General features: G+C 35.6%; 1 protein-coding gene across 1 annotated transcript in view; it reads left to right on the top strand.

Moving 5' to 3' along the window:
- Hdc (histidine decarboxylase) overlaps nucleotides 1-24,645 on the top strand; it is a 180,336-nt gene that overhangs the window by 106,145 nt on the left and 49,546 nt on the right. Inside the window, exons 3-4 of the mRNA XM_081736343.1 lie at nucleotides 6,219-6,391; nucleotides 21,894-22,007. Of these exons, the coding sequence (XP_081592469.1) occupies nucleotides 6,219-6,391; nucleotides 21,894-22,007 (287 nt within the window). The remainder of the gene's footprint in view (nucleotides 1-6,218; nucleotides 6,392-21,893; nucleotides 22,008-24,645) is intronic.

Raw genomic sequence — 24,645 nt, 5'->3', positions numbered from 1 at the left:
ATTTCAATGTTTGAGTGCGAGTTGTCAAGACAGGATTTCTCGCTTGTGTTGAATTTTTTCTACGACGCGAGAGGGGTTCAAAAGGGCTTAGTGGCTACGATTTCATCTCTTCCCCGACTATTTACTCTTCTTCTCTTCCCAGATATCTTGCATTATAACGTTTATCATGTAATATGAAACAATCTTTTTCGGTATAAAAAATAGCTACCTCCCCCAAAATGTCTCTACCCTTCGCCTTTTCCCATTCCCAAGAAATTGAGGTTGGCGTCATCACTGTTATCACTTACAATATTTTTCTGGAAAAATTTGCAGTAGAAAATGAAATGAAATATTTGAGTTTTACGTCTCACGATAATGCCAGCTAGGCTAAAGGAGACGGTGATGATGAGAAATGAATGAAATGGTTGAATTAAGAGCCGGCGGGAGTCAAGTGACCTTGACAAATCGAGGATAGAGTTTCTCCTTGCAGTTCAAAGTGTTTCCTTATTTTGGCAACAGATGGGGTTGTCGCTGAAATGCCATCAAAGCAAATGCACCCGTCCTTTTCCTTCGTTTTCCCCTGCATGTGGTCAAAGTTGGACAGCGTAGGAGGGGGATGGTTACGGCTGTAAATGGGACAGAAGAGTGAAATTCTTTTCTTTTGGCTAAAAGAGAAACAGAACTGAAGAAACAAATAAATAAGAGGGACCAACATGATATCAGCCGTCAGCTCCCTGTCAGAGAGCCACTCAAATATCTACAACGGTCACAAACATACCATAGAGAACTAAAGCACTTGTCGCATGTCTCTTTCTCAAAGGATTCTACCTATGGTAAATAACAGAATAGTGCGGGAAGAATCTGATATAAAATGAAGAACCATGCCAATATTAAAAAAAAACACACACACACACACGGGAGAGTCGATATTCTAATTTATTTAGGGCCTTCCTGCTTTTTTTTTTAAAAAAAAAAAAACAACTTGCAATTGAAAGGCAGAAAACCCAGACAAAGATTTGAAATGTATTGACAATGTGAATCATTTTTTTAGTGGAATCCATTTCCTTATTTTCTTTTCAAAATATGATCACCAGATTTACCCTCTCTCTCGCCTTCACATTCGAATGGTCCTGGGTTCGATACCAGTTGCTGACCATCCTGAGTTTTTCCTATTATAACAGGAAAAAGCCGCAATGTTACATTCAGCCTTGGGGGCCGGCTTAGAAGGACAGGAGGGAGCACATGCCCTGCTTGATGTTGGTTTTTATTGGGGGAAATAGACCACTTCATTAACAATAGAATTAAAAGATGTGTCACTCATGTCCAAAATTATTGTCGCATGTCTATAAACATGTTATTGTAGGAATATAATTTGATAACGAATTCACCCGGTATTTCTTATAATGTTAGTATGCGTACAATCGGCAAAGACATGTATGTGGAAAATTTCATGTCAAAAGAGCAGTAAATAAGAACAATAAAACGAAAACAAAACTTTAGTGTCCATTTAGCAACATTTTATTTTACTCATTCTAATCTTCGTATTTATAATTACTGTATTTTCCTATGAAATTTACCACATATATTTCCCGATTGTACACATAGTATCAGTATTAAAAGTCTCCTGCAAAATCATTATTACATGATATTTTTACAAGAAGACAGTTATAGAAATGCGACAATCATTTTGGACATGAGTGTACAAGGATGTAACAGGTGTTTGTTTCAAACATTAAATAAGTGTTCGTATAAATTGAACTTATTTCCTGACGTCATAGAACTAAGAACTGTTGCAGAGCGATGTAAGTCCGGTGATAATACAATATTCCATTCTTACTTTCATACTTTGCAATATATCTATTTATTTTAAAAGCAAATTTTAATATGTTTTTATTTTCAACTTCCTCATCCTAAAATAAATACTAGCCTTTAACCAGCCCTGGTATCCCTGGTTGCATATCACTTTAGGATTTGGAAAAGGTGTCCAACGAATTAAAAACAATGATAAGACTCCTTTTAAAGACATTCTTTTGTTAATAAATTCCCACTAAAAAGTTAAAAATAATTTTGTTTATGCAAGACTAAATAAAAAGAATGAAGTGCGTCATTTTAAGAATTTATAAAGTAACTGTAAGCCTATATGAGAGCGCATCCCTTTTTTTAGTCACGCATAAACATTTTTTTAAACTTTTAAGTGCGACTTGATTAATGAAAGAATATCTTTAAAATGTTTATTATTATCTTTTTTTTATTATTGTTAATGTTTGCGTCCTTGGCATAGGGTGTTTATTTTGGTAAGGTACCGTATGGTACGTTTCTATACTACTAGGGTATATTAAAATTTAGTTTCCTATGCGTTACTACATACATTAAAAAAACATTTTTTAAAGAATTACTACCGAATATTACTACCGCTCCGCTAATAAGAGGGAGACAGATTGAGGATACCAAACACCCCTACCGTTGATTGAGAAATATTTAGGTGTCGACACTGATGAGCAACATCTACATATGAATTTGAATGTTTTATGGGCTTTAGACAATTGATTCAGACCGGGAAACATGGGGGACAGAATGTTGGAAGCAAGTAGTCCAGTCCCTAGTTTGAATGCCTGGAATGAGTAAGGACTCTTCCCCCCTTGGTAAAACCTGACGAAATTGGAAGCAATATCAAAGAAGCACTGCTTCGAAAAAAGAGGGAGCAAACATGCATAAATAGTCAGAGTCGGATTTAGGTTTAGTGGGGCCCCAAGCTGTTGAAGGTAATGGGGTCCTTTATGTGTCCAGATGAACATACGCACCCTACATACAGCAATGAAGAAACTAGAGATAATTTAGGAAGCAGACTGGTAGAAGGAGCCCTATTAATTACACGAACGTCGGCTACACAGCAGGAAGCACTGTTGCTACGTATATATAAATTTTACTTTATATTTTTAATTTTCTTATATTTTAGAAATCCAATTTTTCTTTAGATTTTGGGGCCCCCAAGAGAGCGGGGCCCTAAGCTATAGCTTGTTTCGCTTACACGTAACTCCGGCACTGTAAATAGTATACATATACAGGCGCGGATGCAAGGGTGGCTATAGAGGCTATAGCCCCGCCCCCTTTAACGCTCAGGTATACACTGGATAAAATGGGATTCAATCCTGTTTACTCTGGATAAAGAGGCAAACTATGGTTTACCTCCTCCCTTGATCATATCCTGGATCCGCCACTATATATATATATATATATATATATATATATATATATATATATACATGTATGTATGTATATAAATGTGTGTGTCTAGTATGTTGTACGATGGAAGCTGATGAAAGAGCTTTATACCATATTATTCTTGATTTTTTGACAGGTAAACAAAGAATATTTCGGGAATTAATCTATCCTAAAGATTATAATAATGTATCTTATTTTTTCTCTTGCATGTATATTCTTAGTCCTGCAGGAAGTTTTCATTTCTTTCTTGGAATAGATAAACGAAGACTTTGGTTCGGCTTCTCCTTCACAATTTTTTGTCGAAAGGTTGACTTTATCGCTACAAACACAAATTACTTCTTCTCACAGAAACCATCTACAAACACACTGTACTGCTGAAACAGAAACCATCAACCAAAGAGGTCATAAATTTTGCCATTCCTCGTGTTTGAAGTTCCCGTTCTTCACAATGATTTCCTTCCTCCCGCCCCTGTTAAGAAGTTCAAAGTAGATTTTCAAAAGGACTGGCTCCCGCTGCGAAGGAAAGTGGGATGATGAATGACTATAGTGCCATCTAGCAGTTATACGGCCAAGTACGTGAACACGAAAAAATCTGATTTCTGATTTCTGTAGATTCAATTATGAAGGATATAATTTCTCATCGATTGTGAAATGGATGTCTTTGGAAACAGCGAAAAAATAGTACAGTAGCGCACAAATACAAAGATTCTACTCCATTCTCAAAAAAGTCCGGAGTTTTTAGCTCTTTTCCTTACTGTAAAAAAACAGAAGACTTTTCCGTCTGATTTTGATCATTTTCTTATGGGAATTTGGATTATAATTATCTGTATTTATAAGAAGAAAATATCACGCACAGCGTTCAAATTGCACCTTTAAAATGAGATGCATCATATTTAGTGCGCTACTGAGACATTTTTGCGAAAGAACGAAATGAAACCGTGATTTGCCTAAAAAATGGTTGAGATCCCATGTTAAATTGAACACCAATATTCCGGCCGCTGTGGCGCACTCCTTCTCGAACGTGGGCGAAAGTGGGAGAAAACGAGAACCCACGCACACCACAAGGTTCACTTGGCGGGGGCTGGGACCGAACCCCGGACCCCAAGCACCAGAAGTGAATGCTCTATCACTGAGCCACCTGACTGTGCAATACAAACGCTTGTAACCAGTAGAAACTTTACATGAAAAGACTTCACCTCAAATGAAAGAAATATAAATTGTCGAGCGCGTAAGAACTAACCCTGACACAACTTTACAAGAAACAAAACATGTTTCCCTCTTTTACATTTATAAAGTCGACAATTTCATTTCCCTTACAGTTGGCTATGAGACGTCGCAAGCGAAAGTATTTTATTGTCTGGCTAAAGAAGGTTAAAATGAAGACATAAATTGCAAATAAATATAGCCGTGAGAAACAAAGAAGAGGAGACGCAATGAGTTCATAAAAGAGACTGGAGTAAAATTGAGGATGTCCATGATTGCTTTCAATTTTCTTCCAACTGAGTCTTTTACGCCTTGTGTTTATATAAGGAAGATGGAGGGGATGGGGGAAAGGAGACGTAGTAGTATAACAATTTACCTCTTGCCCCCGCGCACTAACACCAAACAAGGAAGAACGGCACGACGGAGACGTCAATGCTCATAAAATTGAAGCATCCGATTGGTAGTTTTAGTTCAGTTGACAATGGTTTTACTGCTCCACTTTACTCTATTCTAATGCTTCTCTGAACGACTGAACACAATCTTGGAGTGCTAAGTTTAAGTCCGTATATTCGTCCAATGTGTTCTGTAAAATTTTCTGAAATGTTATTAGCGTTTAATGGGGGGAAAAATTTTCAAAGATGAGACATACATACAAATTGATAGATGTAATCGAACTGGACAAAATGACGTAGGTGAGCGTAAATCTTCATGAGTACTTTTTCGAAGAAGTCGGGAGAAACGATTTTTTTTGCAAACCCGAAGATTAATATCGTACAATAACCACGTCACCAATTACCATGAAGTTATAACGAAGTATAGTCTTATCGGGCCTTATACGTCGGCAGTTGTTTTTAGCGTCGTATTAAGAGTTTGGCTAAGCTAACTTCCGTACTTCGAAACACGTTAGTGAAGTAAGCAACGACTTATAATGAAAAAGACAAGCAATGACTTTTCCGCAGGGTTGTCCAAGCACATTAGGAGAAATCAAGGTAAGAAAGAATTATTCCTTCATTATGTCCGCCTACATTAACTCACAAACAATGGGAAGGAATTTACAGAACCAAATGCACAGATTACCCTGGGAGCCAATAATTCTAGCGCCAGAAGCATCGTAGCGAAAAAACCAGATCGCGGTGTTTTAACATTATTTTCAGTATAGATCTTCCTTAAATTTCTCTCGCATGGGGAACCTCTTTTCCCCATTTCAATCTCGAATTTTTAAAAATATATTGTCCGTGGAAGTTTTTCGTATTGGTCTCGGACCCCTGTAACCCGTTATGTAAATACGGATTTGTATAGGCATGTTGTGATCGTACATTGTACAGGCAATTAAATTATCGTATGAATACGGTAACTACCATACAATTTTCATCCTTGGGTATAGGTCTAGACAGTATTTGGGAGGGTGAAAACAAATGAGGGTTAATTTGATTGAACTTCGGACAAGAAAATAAGCAAACGTGGTGAATGGAACTAATGTTTGCTGAGCGTGCATCCCTCAACTTCAAATCACCGTCAGATTGATTTAAACTCTTCAAGGCCTCATATGCCCAGAAATGTCCTTAACTATTATTAACAGTTCAAAGAATTATTATTATTTACATATCTGACTCATTTCTTCCACAATGGATAGTTAGCAATCACTTTTAAACTAGTTAAGTGTTTGCTATCACTCTTATAAGGAGTCAAAAGTCTGTATCATAATATTTTTAGTTCCATTTCTGAGACAATATATACCATATTTTCTTTTAACATAGAAGACTTATTAAAGGTGCATGTTCATCAGCCTAATGTTTTTTTAAATTATATTACAGGGAAAGAGATGGTGGATTATATAGCTGATTATTTGAAAAACATCAGACAGCGCCGTGTATATCCGGCTGTGAAGCCTGGTTATTTAAGGAAAATGATTCCAGATTCTGCTCCAGTGGATCCTGAGCCTTGGGAAGACATTTTCGCTGACGTAGAGAGGGTCATAATGCCAGGGGTAAGTACATTCATTTATTTTTATTTAATTGTTCGTATTTCCAAATTACTGTGGTTGAGATTTGTAGAAAGGATGAGGTGATGAACTTTTGTTCCCTCCTCGAGAGTTTACTCAGTGCTTCTCTGGTGGGTTCTATCACCAGTCTTCAAGCGTGTCATGTTGTCTATCTAAGTTTCTATTCGTGTATATAGAAACGGTTGTTTCTTATTTCTCATGAGCGAGGAAGATTGCTACCCAATTGGCAAAACATAACTTATTTACAGGTCCGCTACACTCCTATTAAATTTGAATTCTACTTCAAATTTTCATCATATCCAATCTCCCAGATTGGTCAAGGACCAGTGATTTCTGCATGTTCAACAGTCACAAGACTCTATTACCTGGCAAAATACCTGGATGTCACATCATAACTAGGAACTGTGATATATATACTTGCGCTATAGGTAGCTCTTTTATTGATAATTTGTTAATTCCAGCAATGAGGCCATTATATTGGACAGGTCTCTCATACGGATAACATGTAGCTACATTAGCACTAGAACAATCATTTTGATGTGGATCAGTAGCTGTATATAGCGTTGGACATTTGCCGAATATTTGTGAAATATCAGCACAATGTTTCTTGGAAGAACTTACATAAATCAATATCCTTTTTAAGTGAATACAAATTGAAATGAATATTTCAATGAATTGAAACGTACTTTACGTTTGTTGTAAAAGATAGGAATTACATTAAAGCACGATCAAACTACAAATCAGAATTGGATCTGAGTCATTGTAAGTAATAGACACAAAAAATAATAAAAGGAAAACTAATATGGACAGTTATATAAAAGTAGTAGCAGAGGACCACAAGGGAATTTTGATTTAAAATTCTATTGTGTTGTAGTCTCAGAATACTATATTTTCATAGTCGAGAGTCTTTAAACTTTAACTAGTCTCTACTCAAAATTTACATTGTTTTCTGTAATATTCAAAATTGAGTTGAGTTGATTTTGAGTTTAACGCCCTTTTCAGCAGCGAGGCTATATAAGATGGGACCTACTGATTAACATGGAATCCGAGCCACATGAGCTCCCTTTGGGAATCGAACCCGGATCTCTCACGCTGCAATATTTAAAATTAACACCTTGTCAGTGTTTCACAAATATGAAATTATTTGGTATGTATAAATTACGAAAGAGTAAAACATTTACAGAACTGTATTTCTAACCTTATGCTTGTGATTTCATTATCTTTTAACATCTTTTCCTGGAGAGTTATAAATAAAAATGTCACTGTTATGATGATGTGGAAGCCTAATCCTAAAAAAATGATCTTAGAGAATTATCTGTATAAAAAGTTTAAAAATCCATATTTTCCGTTCGTATTCTTTCCACGAACCCAGTTAAGAAATAGACATCTTTGTACTCACTTGTGCATACTAGTAACTAACATATTGCAAAAGGCTTCGTGGGTTGTTTCAAGGTTCATTTATATATATTACAATTCTTGGGAAGCTTTTGCAAATGGTGTTAAGTCAAAATATACTTTTTCTGGAAAATTGAATTGAAGGTTTAATTCGAATTTGACTTAACCCTTTAAAAATACATGTAAATAATTTTCTTCAATTTCCAGTTATTCTTTTCTGGAAGTGATTAGAAAATGGAATTTTGCGACTTAACACCTTTTCTATAAACCCCCAAAAATTACGTAACAAGAATTATTAAAACAGTTTCGTATTTAGGTCGAGGCATTTGGGGTCCCCCAAAAAGCTGGAATAACCCAAATAATTTTATGTAAACAATTGTAAGCGACAGCGGTTGCTCAGTGCTAGAGCGCTTAACCCTAGGTTATGTAGTTCCTGGTTCGATCCCAGCTCGCACCAAGTGGGCTTTATGGAGGACAAACGTCATATGTGTGGGTTTTCCTGGATTTCTCTACTTTCCTCCCACTTTCTTCATTCGACCATGTCGTTTCTTATCATAGAGACCATCTTCTTAACCTCGGTGAATAATTGTCGGACGTTAAGCTAAAAAATTAATCCTGGCTACACCAGTGATTATAAAGGTTACAAATGTTATAAATAGTAAATTATGAAACAATACATTACAATAGTTTTACATTGTTCTTATTGTCGATCATTAATTTTCTTTTTTTAAATTTCCTGTACAGATATAGAGCATATTTGGTTTTATTATAAAAATTTAACTAGAAACTAATTTATCCTTAGAAAAAGAAAGCAAATGCTTCTCATAAAACGTAGTATTACAGTGATGCAAGAAAAGATATTTCTCTGTTGTTGAAACTAGGAAAATCGGGGATCAGTACAGAAATAAAACACAACAAACTGTGCAAGTGAAGAGTGCTCGTTTTTCAATTTCACTTTTACTACATTTTCTTTATCGACGATTAGTGAGCATTTTCTCAGACATATGACTTCCAATACCATCCATGATCATTTTGAGAGCTTCGTCATTGTCATATGGTTAACATGTGTGCCTTCAGTTTGGGAAACTGAGTTCGGTTTTTGATGGGGGCTCATGTAGTATGGATTCTATGTTAAACTGTAGGTCCATATCTGATGTATCAGTGGGCAAGGATGTGTAAGGCGAATATTCTATTGAGAGACTAATATCAGTCGTTGTCGATTACTTCTATTACGTTGTCGATTACTTCTATTACGTTGTCGATTAGTCGTTGTCACCCCCTTTCCTTCCTGTCCCTCACATCTTTCTATCCCTATGCCGATAGTGTAATAAAGCTGAAATAACACCATGGTTCACTCATGTACCAAAGATAATTAAATTTAGTGCAGCAGTCTAGCAGAAGTTGGTCATCAAACATCAATACAAATATTAATATGGAAAATGTCCCCCTTCTCTTCCTTAAAACGGAAATGTTAAAAAAACGCTGGGACATGTTTCCATTTATTCTTAATTAGTTCATACACCGAGTTTCATTTTTCTAACTTAACGGGTTCGTGAGATACATTTTGGTTTACATTTTCGAACCCCTCTAGCCCCTCAGAATAAATCCTTCCAGAAAACTAAACACAACAACAAAAAATGTAAATACGTACCAATCAAAAGCTAAAGTTAAATGAAAAACTTTATTACATCTTTAGAGAAAAAAATGTATTACTTGAAATACATTTATTTGGTGTAGCCCTATAACTATAATGCATTCATATTGCAATACACTACATGTATTTTCCGATACTTTATGGCAAAAACCTTCTGCATTTGTTAGTCAAAACATTTCTGTACATCGAAATTGATTTTTCCGTGTGACAGGTCGTTAAGGAACAGTGTTTCGAAGAAGCAATAGAGCGATAAGGTCAGAGGTGAAACTTTTTCTTTGGACGATAAATCGTTATCAGAAAGCCATTTCCCGATATCTCTTACAGTTTTTGCTTCAATTTTGAAACTAGAAGTAGTAGTAAATTTCTATCACATGAAGTTTTAGCAAAGATAGTGGACGTTATATATTAACTTGAAACACTGAATCGTTTCTCGGAATACACTTGTCGCAAAATTACAGTTTTTGATCTATGACTGTGAATGTTGAAACCAGAAGAGATCGATTTGTAACACTCCTGGTTTAAAAGAAAGTTGTTGGAGACGATGGAACCTATTCTTCGGACGCTGAATCGATTCCCGAAATCCGGTTGTAGATATCACTTACCGTTGTTGCTTAATACCTGTTGATGGGTGAACTGACGGTATGACGGAGATAGTCGTTCTATAAGACTCCCGATATTTATGCTAGCATAGTTTGAAAGTCAAATAATTGTAAACTGGTAGCATCTGCAGTGTGCGAATTAACCAAGGAGGAAGAAGTGATAAATCCTAAATTTTATCATTTTAGCAGTAGACTTCCAAACTACGCTATGCATAAAAATCGAAAGTCTTCTAGAACGGCTATGTCCGTCTGTCAACAGGTATCAGAGCAGAAACGTTACGAGCTACCGAAAAGTAGTTTTCAGGAATTGATTCCGCGTCTCAATAATAGGTTCCATCTACTTCGAAATCCTTCAATTTAAACCGAAAGTGGTACAAATCGACCATTTCTGGTTTCAATATTGATGGCTATAAATCAAAAGCGGTGACAAGTGATTCTCGGAAATCTATTCAGCGTTTCAAGTATATATACCATTTCTACTCCTATAATTCTACTAAAACCGGAAGTGGTAGAATTGACTACTTCTTTCGGTTTGAATATTGATTTCCATAGAGCAAAAAGTAAGACATATTGAGAAGCAGTTTCTGAGAATCGATCCAAGGCCTCAAGAATAGGTTTCTTTTCATCCGATAATCCTCTATTCAAACCGGAAGTGGAGAAGCCAACCGCTTCTGGTTTCAATATAAATCTTCCTAGAGCAAAAATGGTACTATATAACAGAACATGGCTTTTTGATATCGATTTATTGTTTCAACAATAAGTTCTGTCTGAGAATTTATCATTGTAATGCAACCAAAAAATGTAGTTCCGACTTTAGTAATGAATTTGTGTACTTCGAAAGTCTGCTGAGAAATGAAAATCTCTTTTGGTGGCAGATCAGAAATTTGACAGGAGGAGGCGATATCCCCCCTTAATTCACACACTAACCTACCGTAACTTTTGAGACAAGTTCTAATACAAATGCATTCCAACCAGAAATTCCTTTTCTTGTCTAGTTTTGGTAATTAATTGTAGAACAATTACCTGTGTATAGCTATAAAAATGTACTGTAATTCTAATTTCAACAACCGTTCTAATTGTTTAACTAGGAATCATACTATTACTTTCCTTCAAAAATAAATAAGAAAGAAACACTATACGGCAGTAAGCTAAGACTATTTATATGTAAAGCGTTCCGTTTACACTGTCTTTTAGAACTGTCGAATTTTAGCCTTTCTAAATATGGTATATGGATCGATAGTACAACGTCAAATCTGAACGCCGTTGTGAAATATAAATAGTAGAATACATAGGCGACACCAGCAGACAAAGAAAACAACAAAGTTTATTTTACAGTACTGACTTACATGGAACCTTGTTCAAAATACAGAAAAACTTGGATTATTCGAACGTCTTTAATGTGAAATCGTGGTTAATTCAAAGTTTTCCATTGGTCCCTTTAATTTTTCATTAAGTGAATGTAAAAAAAAAAAAATGGATAATTGATGTTAAACTTGAAAATTCGAAGTTTCTATAACAATATGTTGCTAAAAGAAAAGTCTTAATGCAGGAATACCAAGCGTAAGATATCGTTTAAGCTTATCTTTTCAATGTAAAGAGGTCAACTCACCGGGGGGCCACAGATTTCTCAATATTTCGTAAAGCAGTAATTTTTCACTTCTAAAAGTACGTTTCACTATGTCTGTGTGTATTATTTTTATTCAATGTCGTTAACTGTTGTACTACTTACAGTATTTTAATTTTAATTTGATTTTTTAAGTAATGTTTAATTATCTTACGTTACAATCTTACCCAATAAATATTTACTTATATAAAGAATCACTCTCAGGTATTTAGTTGGTCTAAAACTAAACCAAAAAGATGTAAATTTTCTAATTCGAAATTGTGGATAATTTGTATATTTTCAGTAGTCTCTTTGGCTTCAAATTATCCAAGTTCCATTGTATTCCTTGTTATCCGGAATAAAAATCTCGCTTTTTATGATTATTATTTTCTAAACTAAACAAAAATTAATAATCCAGTAAACTAAAAAAAAAAAAAATATGACTTACTTGTTTACCAAATACTTTGCAAAATATATTTTCTCCTTGAGTTGTTAACGTTTCATCGTCCTGAATCCATTATTTCAGAAGATAACTTTCTGGAGGATTTTTCTTTCGGCATTCTTATACTGCCACAATACCACCCAGTTTTTAATTCATACACACACAACGACAGCAACTTTAACTTCCGAGATCGGTGACGTGAAAATTTTGTTGTAGTAGGTGACTTGACACAGTTATTTATATATTCTTCCAAGCAGGTGACAGTCATGCATCATTGCAGAGAGGATGAATCACTCATCTCTTTCTTATTCCCCCTTCACATGACCTTGAAAAATATTCTAAACCGACCATAATAAACCATTTGAAGGTCTTGAGTCTATTTATATTAAAAATTGAAATTCCATTTATGAGGAAAGTTGTTGGACATTAAAAATTATTAATTTCATCATTCCTTTAAATATGCATTTACATACAGTAATGACATAAATATGCACTAAAGTCCGAAATCTGCATATCTCTACTATTTTACCCCAAAACATCTGAAACGAATTTCTATTTAAATAGCATATCAATATCACAGCAGGAAAATACATGCAAATATGCTATAATAAAATCCGAAGTCTAGTGATAATATTTAAAGAAACAAACATGAGAAGCAGTGGAAGTTTGATGAAGATACAGTTCGTGTGTTAAAACTGTGATGTGTTTGTGTTTTTATATATTTTATAGCATAGCCTTGCTCAGTGTGTTATTGTGTTTAGTTTGACAATATCAAAACAAGGTCTGATAGAATAGTTATCGGAAAATTAATGTGATAAAAACTTAAGTAGGACAGAACCCACTCGTGTACCAAAAGTCATCAAAATCAGTGTAAGAAGAGTTAACTGGCAAATATTTTTACATTTCATTTTCATATACCTAGGTATATAGATTTATGATTTTTAAAATCAATTATTTATTCCTTTTGGGATTTTTTCCCTGAAAATAATCCTGGAACATCCGCAGGATTTTTTCCAGGGAGGGGACAAGACCGACACGAAAGCGAAGTCGTGAATATATATACACACACAAGAAGAGGACGAGAACCATCACACGGAAGAACCCTTCTGGCAGATGTAGAAAATCCCTCCAATACATCCGAGAAGAAGCATCAAACTATCACATAAGAGAAGAAGTACAACAAATGGTCAGAGAACACCACTGTAAAACTATTTTCCTTATGAATTTATATCACCACACTGGCAACGTGTCTTTATATCTTAAAAACAAAACTAACGTTACATTACAAGTTTATATAATGTTTGTTTGGAAAAGGCAGGCAGGGGATGCGGTGGCTCAGTGGTAGAGCGTTTTCCTCTTGTGCTTGGGGTTTCTGGTTCGATCCCAGCTCACGCCATGTGAACCTTGTGGTGGACAAACACCGTGCTCATGAGTTTTCTCGAGGTTCTCCCGTTTCCTCCCACTTTCTTCATTCCACCATTTCATTCATTTCTCATAATCACCGTCTCCTTTAACCTAACCGGCATAATCGTAGGACGTAATACTCAAAGATTTCATTTCAATTTTTTTCAAAGGCAGACATTTAAGCAAACATGTTATTATGCCTTTGGCCAAAATATTTAAGATGGGAATTTTTCTCCACCTCTAGTGATGGTTGCCGGAAAATTAGAAACGAAATAAATTACTAATTGTTTCATAGGAAGTTTGAACTATAAACCATTAGGTAGATGAGGATAAAAGAATTTAAGTTTTTAATAATTGCACTTGAAATTAAACAGAAATGCAAATTGTATTTGAAAAGTGCGACAGAAATGGTTGGGAAATGGTATAATAAAGTAGGCGAAAGATGCTCTAATGTGTCAGGTACAGGCACTGTACCTTAATCCAATCAATATGTACCATCTTCGGAAATGGGGGCGTCCTGTCGAAGTGTGCTGTATGAGATCTTAGTGCAAACTGCCAATTGTTACGAGTCCGATTCTCATGCAGTGGTTTTGCTGGGCAGGCGGGTCTCGAAACACCTCCTCCAAGAACCTCTTAGTCCAAATTCGGTCATGGACAATCGATGCTAGGAACATCCTCTTCAAACATCATAACAACCTAATATCTCATTGTACAGGTTGAGGACATTATTACTGACGTCAGATTACACGTCGACCTCTTAGTTGGTGTTTTCGTCCTCACAGATAAAATATGGAGGATTCAGAAGAATTCGAACCTCATCTTTAAGGCAAAAATCAAGACTTCCCAACCAAAAAAGATATCGCAGACATTGTTACAAATTGGATCTTTCTCGTTCATCAGACGATCAGTGCGTCACGTTAAAATGACACATGGTAGTGATATCTCTTTCTTGTTCCAGGTGAAGTAAAGCCGATGTACTTAAACATGCAACAGTGTCATGCTGACATGTAGGAAAATACAGAACATTGATACATTAAAGCTTATTTGAGAATGAGAAAAAAATATTAAAAATTAGAAGCAAGAAAAAACAAAGAATGCTTATGTGAAGGAAAGATAGGTAACTTAGAAAGGAATTCGCCATATGCACTTGTTTTTAATAAAATCTGATGATATGGGCTAAGGACATCGCCATTTACTTCGAGTTGCACGTCGACCTCTTTGCTGGTGTTTTTGTTCTCACTGGTGAAACAGAAAGAAGTCAGAAGAATGAGACTACAAAATGCTTCGTAAAGAAGCTTTAGCCTATTATGACATATTAAAAATATATGATAATTGCTCTCAACGAAGAATATTTGATGTTTCAGGATATGAAACCTCTGCTATCAAACCGGGGACCGACCAATAGGTGAGCCATTTCCAAAAGTACATTTCTCAACACTAATATGTTTCCTCACCTTCCATGCTTTGTTTATACTATGCAATATCAATCACAAATTGTCTTTATTTTACACATTACATTTTAAGAATTATACTGTAATTAAATACATTACCTGCGATATTTTTCAAATCCCGATCCAATTGTCACCAAATTTTATGATTTAGACAAAAGTACTTCAGAGAGACGGATGCAAAGTTCTCGTGCCAAAATAATAGGACCACTGTGGATGTTTACTCAAATCTGGGATGTTCGAAAACTTTTGAGCAGTATTTATAGGTAAGAAAAAGATGATCGAAATGATAAGTCTGGCTCAGGACAGAAAGAAGTGGAAAGATGCATCAAACCAATCGAAAGATTGCTAACTGAGAAAAATGAACCTTGATTACTATTCACAAATTTCACTATACTATCTTCTAAACTCATTTTAAATTTGTTACTTTTTGTAATAGTAGTATCAACGGGATTTGATCTTGTAAATATCCCAATGATATGAGAGTGTTAGCTATGAGTCTACAGACGAACTCAGCTAAATATTGAAAGCACAGGCACAAGCTTATTTTCTTTCTTTTTAATGCTTCCAGAACTAAAAAATAAATAAATGATTATGTTCCTTCCTTATTCTTCAGTTTTAATTTTCATCATGTTATTGTCTAAGATATTCCAGACTTAATACTTAGTTTTAGAATATAGTATCATTTATTAAGTACTTTCTTCGCTACTATTCCAACATCTCATCAGAATTTCAAGGCCATTCTTCAACGAAGGAAAGTAAGCCTCTTCCATAATAATTAACCATTCACTTAATTAGACACAAGAGAGAGATTAATAAAGAGGGAGACACGCTTCGTTGGTTGGTTATTTATGGACAATTCTAATTAATTGTTCCTTGTCGACAACTACTGAAATGTCTGTCAACGTTATTATGTGTTATTTCCTGCGCTCTTAGTGTGCGTAGGTAGTCTGTTGGATTGCAGAAAGACATTTCTTCAAAATGGAAAATATTCTGTGCATCTAACAGTTTTTAGGTATTGAATTGCGAGGGTAGTGAAATGACATGTTTGTAAAAACGGAAAATACAGCAGAAAGAGTGCTATATTCTGTTCCCTTTGTCTTTGATGAAAAAACAATTGAAAAAGACAAATTTAAAAAAATATATGAACTTAATACTCGGAATGGCAGAATCGAGTGAAAATGCTTCTATCGATGTCAATTTTTTGCATGATAATTTCATAGACATCTGGACTCCATGTATTCTTCATGCATTAGTTCTGAAGTCTTTTAAAAACTTGATGTATGCATTCACTATTTGGCAAATTAAAATATAATCGAGGTCCGAGGTTATTAAGTATATTTTAACCAGGTTTTGGCATCTGCGTAATTTTGAATTGTCTTACTTCACTACACAACCAATCTTAGGATGCAGTTTTATGTTACTAACAATGATTTATATGAACACAGGAGTAGTCTTTATACATTTTCTTAAAAAATAATACTTTCTTAGTAAACGAGAAAACTATGTTTAAGTCCTGTCTTACAGATTATAAATATTATGCCTAGCTGGCGTTCCAGTCAAAGAAATAGGATGTAACGAGTCAGTCGAAAATAAAACAATGATATGTACTGACTCTATCCTGGAAAGCTCTCATTTATTACAAGAAGTATGCATGGGTCACAAATGGCCCGATTGCAGCGTTTTGTCGGGTACAAATAATTGTTTCAAATAATGAGCAATGTCATTTTAGGTTTTGCCAGGGTGAGCTAGATTGTCCACTGACATAAGTTTCAGCTTTTTAATAGTATTTTAGCGAGGAGAATTGCCCTACCCTTCCTACTCTTGTCAAATTACACTCCCGGAGTTAATATTTAGGACCTAACAGGTATCCCGTAGTACAGATTAATGTGTAGGAACTTGAAAGTCCTATTCTACGTAACTCTTATTATTGGGTTATACGACTTCCACTCCACGTAACTTGTGCAGGGTACAGTGGCTTAGTGGTAGAGTGCTTTCCCCTGGTGCGCGAGATCCCTGGTTCGATTTCCGGCCAGTAACTTTGTGGTGGACAACATCGTGCTCGTGGCTTTTCTCGGGGCACTCGCCGTTTCCTCCTACGTTCACACCCACCAATTCTTCCATCATAATTCACTTACTTTAACCCTTGTATACTACCATTGGGTTCCTTTTGGGATCCCAGATATACTTAATGCAGTACATCTTTGAAATGAAGGTGAGTATCTAAAAAGTATGTTCTTGTATTTTTCCCCTTTGTATGTTTTATATAACGAACATAAAATATCGTTTCCTGTTCTTTTGCTTTTATGTAAAAAAATGATTGGTTATAACTGGGGTCGTAAAAAGACCCCTAGGTAATACCCATGCTATTTCTCTTTTTGTTTCTTCTTACCAAACAAGCAAAATTAGTAAACATAGTGCTCAACAGATTGCAAAAACTACTAATATATTGTTCCCGAAAATTATTTCGTTATTGACATAATAAAATAAATTGGATGTGTAGCAAAAAGGTTTTCTTACATTACACTACACCGTTTCTGACCTTGTCTCCTTCTTCCTAAGGTTACTATTTGAAGCGATAGATAACTTGAAACCTACTTACATTTTTCAACAAATTTGAATAACACAGTCTCTAATTCCAAAGGGCTGAATAAAAGCATAAATAAATATAATAAATCCTAGACCCAACTTAAATGTCTTGATGTCACTAGCCCAAGAGAAGGCGTAACCTTCTACGGCCTACCCATCTTAGGATGGAAATAAAACTTCACTTAAATAACAGAAGGCTAAAATCCGTTACTTCAAGTAACAATCTGAAGAAGATGACATGACTTGACTATTCTGGGTAGTAGTTGCACCTGTTACCTGGTGACGACGTCATCAAGTATTACTTTTCTATTTTCGACGACGATTATGTAAGTAATGTTCAAGATGACAGTCTGAGTTAGAGTGCAATGTAATAAAGTATTGTTTTAAAATGTATCTGTATGAAATTTCTGAACAAAACACTAATAACTAACTTATTTTTAATTGGGGTCTCTAAGGGACCCCATGGTATGTCCTATGCTATATTTTTCTCTTTAATACACAGAGTTAATGATCATCTCCCTTAGCTTAACAGGCATAATCATGGGATTTCATTTCATTTTTTCCCATGTAACTTGTATACATATTGTGTAGGTTTTTATTATTCCTGTATATCATTAATTCGCCCTGCTCCAATGGTGACACGAACCACCTAAGTCACATAGGTTACGACTTTATCCGTGTCACATGGGACTGAGTCTTGTCTCCCAGACCCGGCCTAACTCGTTGACTCAGTGACACGGAAGTATATTATATAATATCAACTCTACACCATTATTAACCACTTTACAAGGGTTGGATAAAAAGTTATGGCAAAATTGTTGTAACTCGTATTTGGTTTTACGCACAAAAGAACACCTCCTACATTCCTTCAATGTTATCGTCCCCCATCTCTATTACCTACTACCATACGTATGGAAGCCATCGTACACCATCAGTGCGTCAGTCTTTGCAGGAAGCACCTTATGGTACAGATGGAATTCTTTTGTACAATAATGCTTCCTGTGAAATGGTTCCTTCATTTTGGCTAAAAGGTCGTCACGACGTCCCTGAAAACATTGTTGTTCACTGGACCCACGTACCACTTCAATCTTAATCCATTCATGTTGTTTGATTTTCCGAAACATATTGTTATGATGCTTCCACTTTCCTCCTTTACGTTACGGTTCTGCTGCATTTGACTGAATAACACACAGTCGTAATCATTTGCCACACTTAATCGATAAGGAGCTAAAATCCGCAAGTATTGCATGAAAGATGAGTGGTACTACACAATGTTACGAACAGTTTTCATTCTCGAAACGAGACAGCTTGGCCTAAGGAATATGTGGATGCAGCTGGATGGCGCCAATAATCACATTGAAAAAAAATGAAATGAAATCTGAGTTTTACGTTCCACAGTTATGCCGGTTAGGCTAAAGGAGACGATGATGATGAGTAATGAATGAAATAGTGGAATGTAGAAAGTTGGAGGAAACAGGAGAACCCCGAGGAAACCCACGCACACGGTGTTTGTCCACCACAAAGTTCACTTGGCGGGGGCTTAATTACATTGAAGTAGTCAATGACAAACCTTTGACGACATTTCCCAAGACACCTCATCTCCAGATTCGATGATATCCATAAGCAACCCAGATCCACCGATCTAACTCGACCGGACTCTTTTCTTTGAAGTTATCTAAAGAAAAATGTGTATACCACAAAGTCCATTACCGCCAATGAACTGAAGGACAACATCCGAAGGGACATAGCAGCCATCCCTGCCGAAACCCTACGCCAAACTATGCTGAATATGATTGTTAGAAAAAATATCTTCTTGTCAAGATAGTGCTCATCTAAAGAATCTAATCTTCAAACACTGAACTCAGTGCAAAACTCCCGTCCTTTGGCAATGTATTTCACATAACTTAGTTTTAAAACATATTACGTTCGACATGCTCCACAAATGCATTTTAAATGTGTCCCATCAACATGGCCCACTGTAAACTACTGCACATTTCAACATACTGAGGCCTTTTTCTTTTGCATCCATCCTCTGCTGCGATCAAAACATCTCTTGGGCTGTTATTCTGGTCAACTACATGCTTTTTGTACTCCTCTCAGATATTAGGGATGCGTTGGATGGTCAGTGACTACGTGGCCTTGTCGATCTTCAATTCTAAACATATGTATACTTCTATTAGCTTTCTCCTCAAATTTCTCAGGTTCCCGTCTCAATTCATTCTTCAGCCTTCTGTATTATTTGATGTAGTTTTCAGCCTCCTGCATTGCCCCATTTTCTTAAGCATCGTTTCAGTTATCCACAATTTTCTCGGTGTTCTCTTCATCTTATCAATGTTATTGTTACTGTATCTCCCAGATTCTGCTTAACTTTTCTCCAGTTATTTTCAACACTGCCTACTATGCAGTCTGCACAGAATTTTTCTTTTATCTCCTCTTTCATATCACCGTTCATACTCCTTAGTCGTACGAAATTTCATTTTTGATTTCCCCTCCCGTTTTTTTTGATTGACTTTAATCAGGTTTGCACTTCCGCCACTAGGAGATTGTGGTCTGAATCAATGTCCGCTCCTGATAGTGTCTTCACGCCTGGTATACTATTCCTGAAACGTTGCGTGACGAGTATGTAATCAATTTGGAAGCGTTTGCTGTCTCCTGGACTTTTCTAAGTGTACAGCTTGGCTTTTATTTTATTAAGCTACGTATTCGTCACTACTATATCATGTTGGCTACAAAAGTCGATAACATCTAACCCTGTGCGTTTCTTCTGCCTAGTCGAAATGATTTCACCACCTAACTCACAATTCTTTCTTCCACTATGTAGTTGAAGTCTCCCATTACTATGGATTGACTTTATCTTTTCGCTTCTAACACACTGTTATTTTGACACAATATCTAGTCATATATTTCTTCTACTTCATTGTCATCGTGGTCGGTTGTTGACATATACAGTCATATTATTACAATATCCGCTGGTTTTGCAATAAGCTTTACAAACATCAAATGGTCACTACAGCATTCCACTTCAGTTACGCTTTTGGTTGTTTCGTTTCTTATTGCTATCGCGGCACTACACTTCATGCCACCTGAATAGAATATTGTATAATTTCTCGACACCATTTCATCTTTTCTTTTACCATCACACTTCACTCAAACACACTATATTTACTTTAGATTTACCCATTTCCACTTCTAAATTTTCAAATTTACTCCTACGGTACATTTCAGATTCCTGTACCGAAATGAAAGTTATTATTATTTTCTCCTTCAATGCTTCTTCCCGTAGTAGTACCAAACCGGAGATCCGAACAGGAAACTATTTTGCCTTCGGAGTATTGACTCCTGGGAAAAATAGTGTAGTAATATATTCTCATTTACTTTCCACATGTCTATGCCGTTGATCACCCTATGGCGCATCCAGCTTTTAGAATACTTTCTCCTCTAATGACAAGAGGGTGCCCTGGCCTCTACTCGCTCACCCTTCCTCCAATGAGGCGCTGGCATCTGGTAGAGGCCGACTCCTTATCCCAGGAGCCAGTCTGTCTCCACCCACGTTTTCCGTCTAAAGCGTAACCCGCTTTCTCCCACGAGAAGGTGTAGGTTGGAATATTCCTTTTGTTTAGGATGAAACTCAAAGGTATTAATCAAACCTCTTCAGTACTCTTAGAAAGCGGATCAATACCATTATTTGCGAGGGGGACATGTAGTTCTATGTATTACAAAACCAACTAAGCTTAGAATGTAAAAGGAAGCGGTGAGGGCAGTCACCCCCCTTGTGGATTCGCCACAATATCCCATTTTTATTATTTTTTTTCTTGACAAGAAATTCAGAATAAATACATTAATTTGAATTTTACTTTTATCTGGTAATACACACAATTATGGTTCTGCGTTAAGACTTTTGATTTCTTTTTCCAGAAGTTATTGGTAAACTAAACCCTATCAGTGGGAAAACACTCTACCTTTCTACTGAGATTTTTCAAGTGGTAAGACATATTGGAAGAAGTAGGAACACAGTATAAAGTCAAATTCGTAAGAGAAATAGAAATATTGGATAATACTGAATGTCAAAGCATGATTTAATTCCCGATTAGTTATTTCAAGAGCAAGTAGTTATATAATTACTTACTAATAACAATTTTATTTTTCTCGCTTTCGCTTATTTAAGATGAAAGTTCAGCAATAACAAAATACCGAGATAAACAAAACTAATCAACAATTTATATTATTATTATTATTATTATTATTATTATTATTATTATTATTATTATTATTATTATTATTATTATTATTATTATTATATATCAAATTCTGAGAATGGTAATTTTGATCTCGTTATTGTTTCTTCTTTTCCAGGTAACCCATTGGCAAAGCCCTTACATGCACGCTTATTTTCCAGCCTTGAACTCTTTCCCCTCGCTTCTCGGCGATATGCTAGCAGATGCTATTAACTGTCTTGGCTTTACATGGGTAAGTTATATAAAATATTTTTCTTTACCTTTACTCCTAATAAACATTAAATTTACCTTCATTAACGTAAAACTTTTCATCTTCATTATTCATTATCCAAGTCAATCTAACAAAATTATACAAAGTCCACGTTTGTAGTTATATATAGGGGCTGGTGGTAGACGCAACAATTGCGTCACCGTTGGAGCTTGTATTCCTTTGAGAAATCTGCAATCACATTTGACGAAAAGAAGAGCACCACGCTGTATGTACGTAGTTCTGTTTCCCCTGCACTCTCAAGCAAGGACAACATTGAAGTATCTACAGGGTGGGATATAAGTTTTCCTTAAAAGTGAAATATAAAGTTTCTCTCTATGTGCTATAAAATATGATCGATACGAGTGTTTCAATGTCCTTCTTTACACACTCTCGGTACGTTTGTGAACATAGTGGGTATAGCATTAGCCAACGCATCGAGGATTCGGGTTTCCACGAAATCTATTTAACTCAATAATACGTCACCTAATTTAAGAAAGCGGAAATTGGGGATCTAATAATTGACGCACGAATACCACATCGTGCTTAATGTATTCGGAGAAATCGCCATCAGCATTCAGCGCATAATAGTTACCTAATGTGCATGCTATGTTAGAAGAAAGGAAAATGAAATGAAATATATCAGTTTTATGTTCAATAGTTATGCTGATAAGGTAAAGGAGACGGTGGTGATGATTAAAATAGTGGACATTATGAAAGTGTGAAAATCCCGAGAAAACCTACTTACACGATGTTTGCTCACCACAAGCCTACTTAGCATGAATTGGACCGGACCAGGGATTTCACGTACCAATGGTGAACACCCAACCACTGAGTTACGGCGGCCTTATGTTAAAACAATTCGTTTCACGAACATAAATCGTCTTGTGTTAAAGAACCCATAGAATTTGCATCATATGCATAAATTCTGATATGCATGGCAAAGAATTTTCGGAGGCCCCAAAGGGCCCGTATTTACAGACACTTTTTTCCGTTACTTGTCTATATATCAGGGGCTGCGATAGATCAGTGATAGGCTTATCTCTGGTGCTTGGGGTTCCTGGTTCGATTCCAGATCTGACCAATTGAACTTTATAGTGGACAAACACCGTGTTCATGAGTTTTCTCGGTGCTCTTTCACTTCCTTCATTGCATCATTTCATCATAGACGTCTCCCTTAGCCTCGGTGCATAATCGTGGAACGTTAAACTCAAAAAGAAATTCTCTATAAGTTATATCATATGCTACTTGTGTGCTTATGTTTGTTTCTACTCTGTATATACTTATTTTGGGAAAAAATGCCAATCTTCTTTGCATACTATTTTTTTTATCAATTAAACATTTCGTTGGAAAAGGAAATGTTATAAATCAGCAACCAAGAGAACCAGAATATCTTGAAATGACCAAAAAAGAAAGAAAGATCTTGAGAAGAAACGGTGTTTGGACAACTTTGTCTAGCGACTTTCCTTTAATGGATTTCCACGATGAAACTCTTAAACAAGACAGAAGTAGGGGGAAAAGAAAGAACAGGAGGAAAGAAGGGGAAACTAGAGATGGAGTAGCAGAAAAGAAAGAGGGGAGAAACTTTCAAAAGAAATGATAACATAAAAAAAGAAGCCTTCTGGTCTTAAATACTTGATCTGAGAGCGTCGTTCCTAGTCAATAAAATGAACAAATATTGGTTCTGTCACTGCAGGGAGCGAAGTAATGAGGTTGGCTTCCACAGAAGGGAGGAAATAGGGTCGCAATATAGACAAAAAGAGGGAAAGGTCAATTTTTTGACTAAACTATTTTTTAAATGAACAAAAACAGGTAATTATTTTTTGGAAAGAAGAAACAAAACATAAGATATTTTTAGTATCGTTTACTATCAAACAGAAAATATAAATGGTCTTAATAATTGTTTATTGATTGAAAATATTTTATTGTGTTGTTATACCAAAATTTGTAACTAAAGTTTTAAATTTGTTTCAAATTTTTGCAATAAAAGAATGATAACTTTATATTAAAATCAACAGACGAAAGATTATTTTTAGGTCATCGCCTTTAATTTTCTCTCACAACTATCAAAAATGCATTAAATCAGGAAGAAGGTAAGTAACAATCCTCGATATCGTCTATTGCTACTTCGAATCGTCTTCATGTCTACTTAAGAGCCTTAATTACCAATCTTTAAGTGAGACCAAATTCATGACAGAGAAGGAATGGCCATTTTAATATGAATTCATTGATAAATTATGCTATACGTTGATGAGCTTTTCCCACAATTAAATTAAATTTTACTATAACTTCGCGTATAAAAATCATTATTTAAGCTATAACAGTGTGTTTGAAAAAGGTTTCAAAATAGCAGTCTAGCTTTCCCTGTTGAAACACTTGAACTTGATGATCCTATATATCATTTGCAAAATTTTAACTCTTCATATTCAATTCCTGGCTAGCGTGTTCGACGTACTAAGGAGGATGTAAGCAATCAAGTAGACCTAAAATTGAACGAAATAGCTCGAGATTCAATTTTATTATGACTACATTTTTACTCTTATGTTTTGGTGCGCTTTACATAAAGTGGCACTGCTCAAAATCCTTTCTTGTTTACATATTTTTTTAATTTTTTAGTTGTCAT

The sequence above is a fragment of the Thermobia domestica genome, chromosome 13, assembly GCF_964235325.1.
Source record: "Thermobia domestica chromosome 13, izTheDome1.hap1.1, whole genome shotgun sequence".
In the NCBI taxonomy this organism is placed as follows: domain Eukaryota; kingdom Metazoa; phylum Arthropoda; class Insecta; order Zygentoma; family Lepismatidae; genus Thermobia; species Thermobia domestica.
Note: the sequence above shows the minus strand (reverse complement) of the source record. Positions and strands in the feature narration are given on the sequence as shown.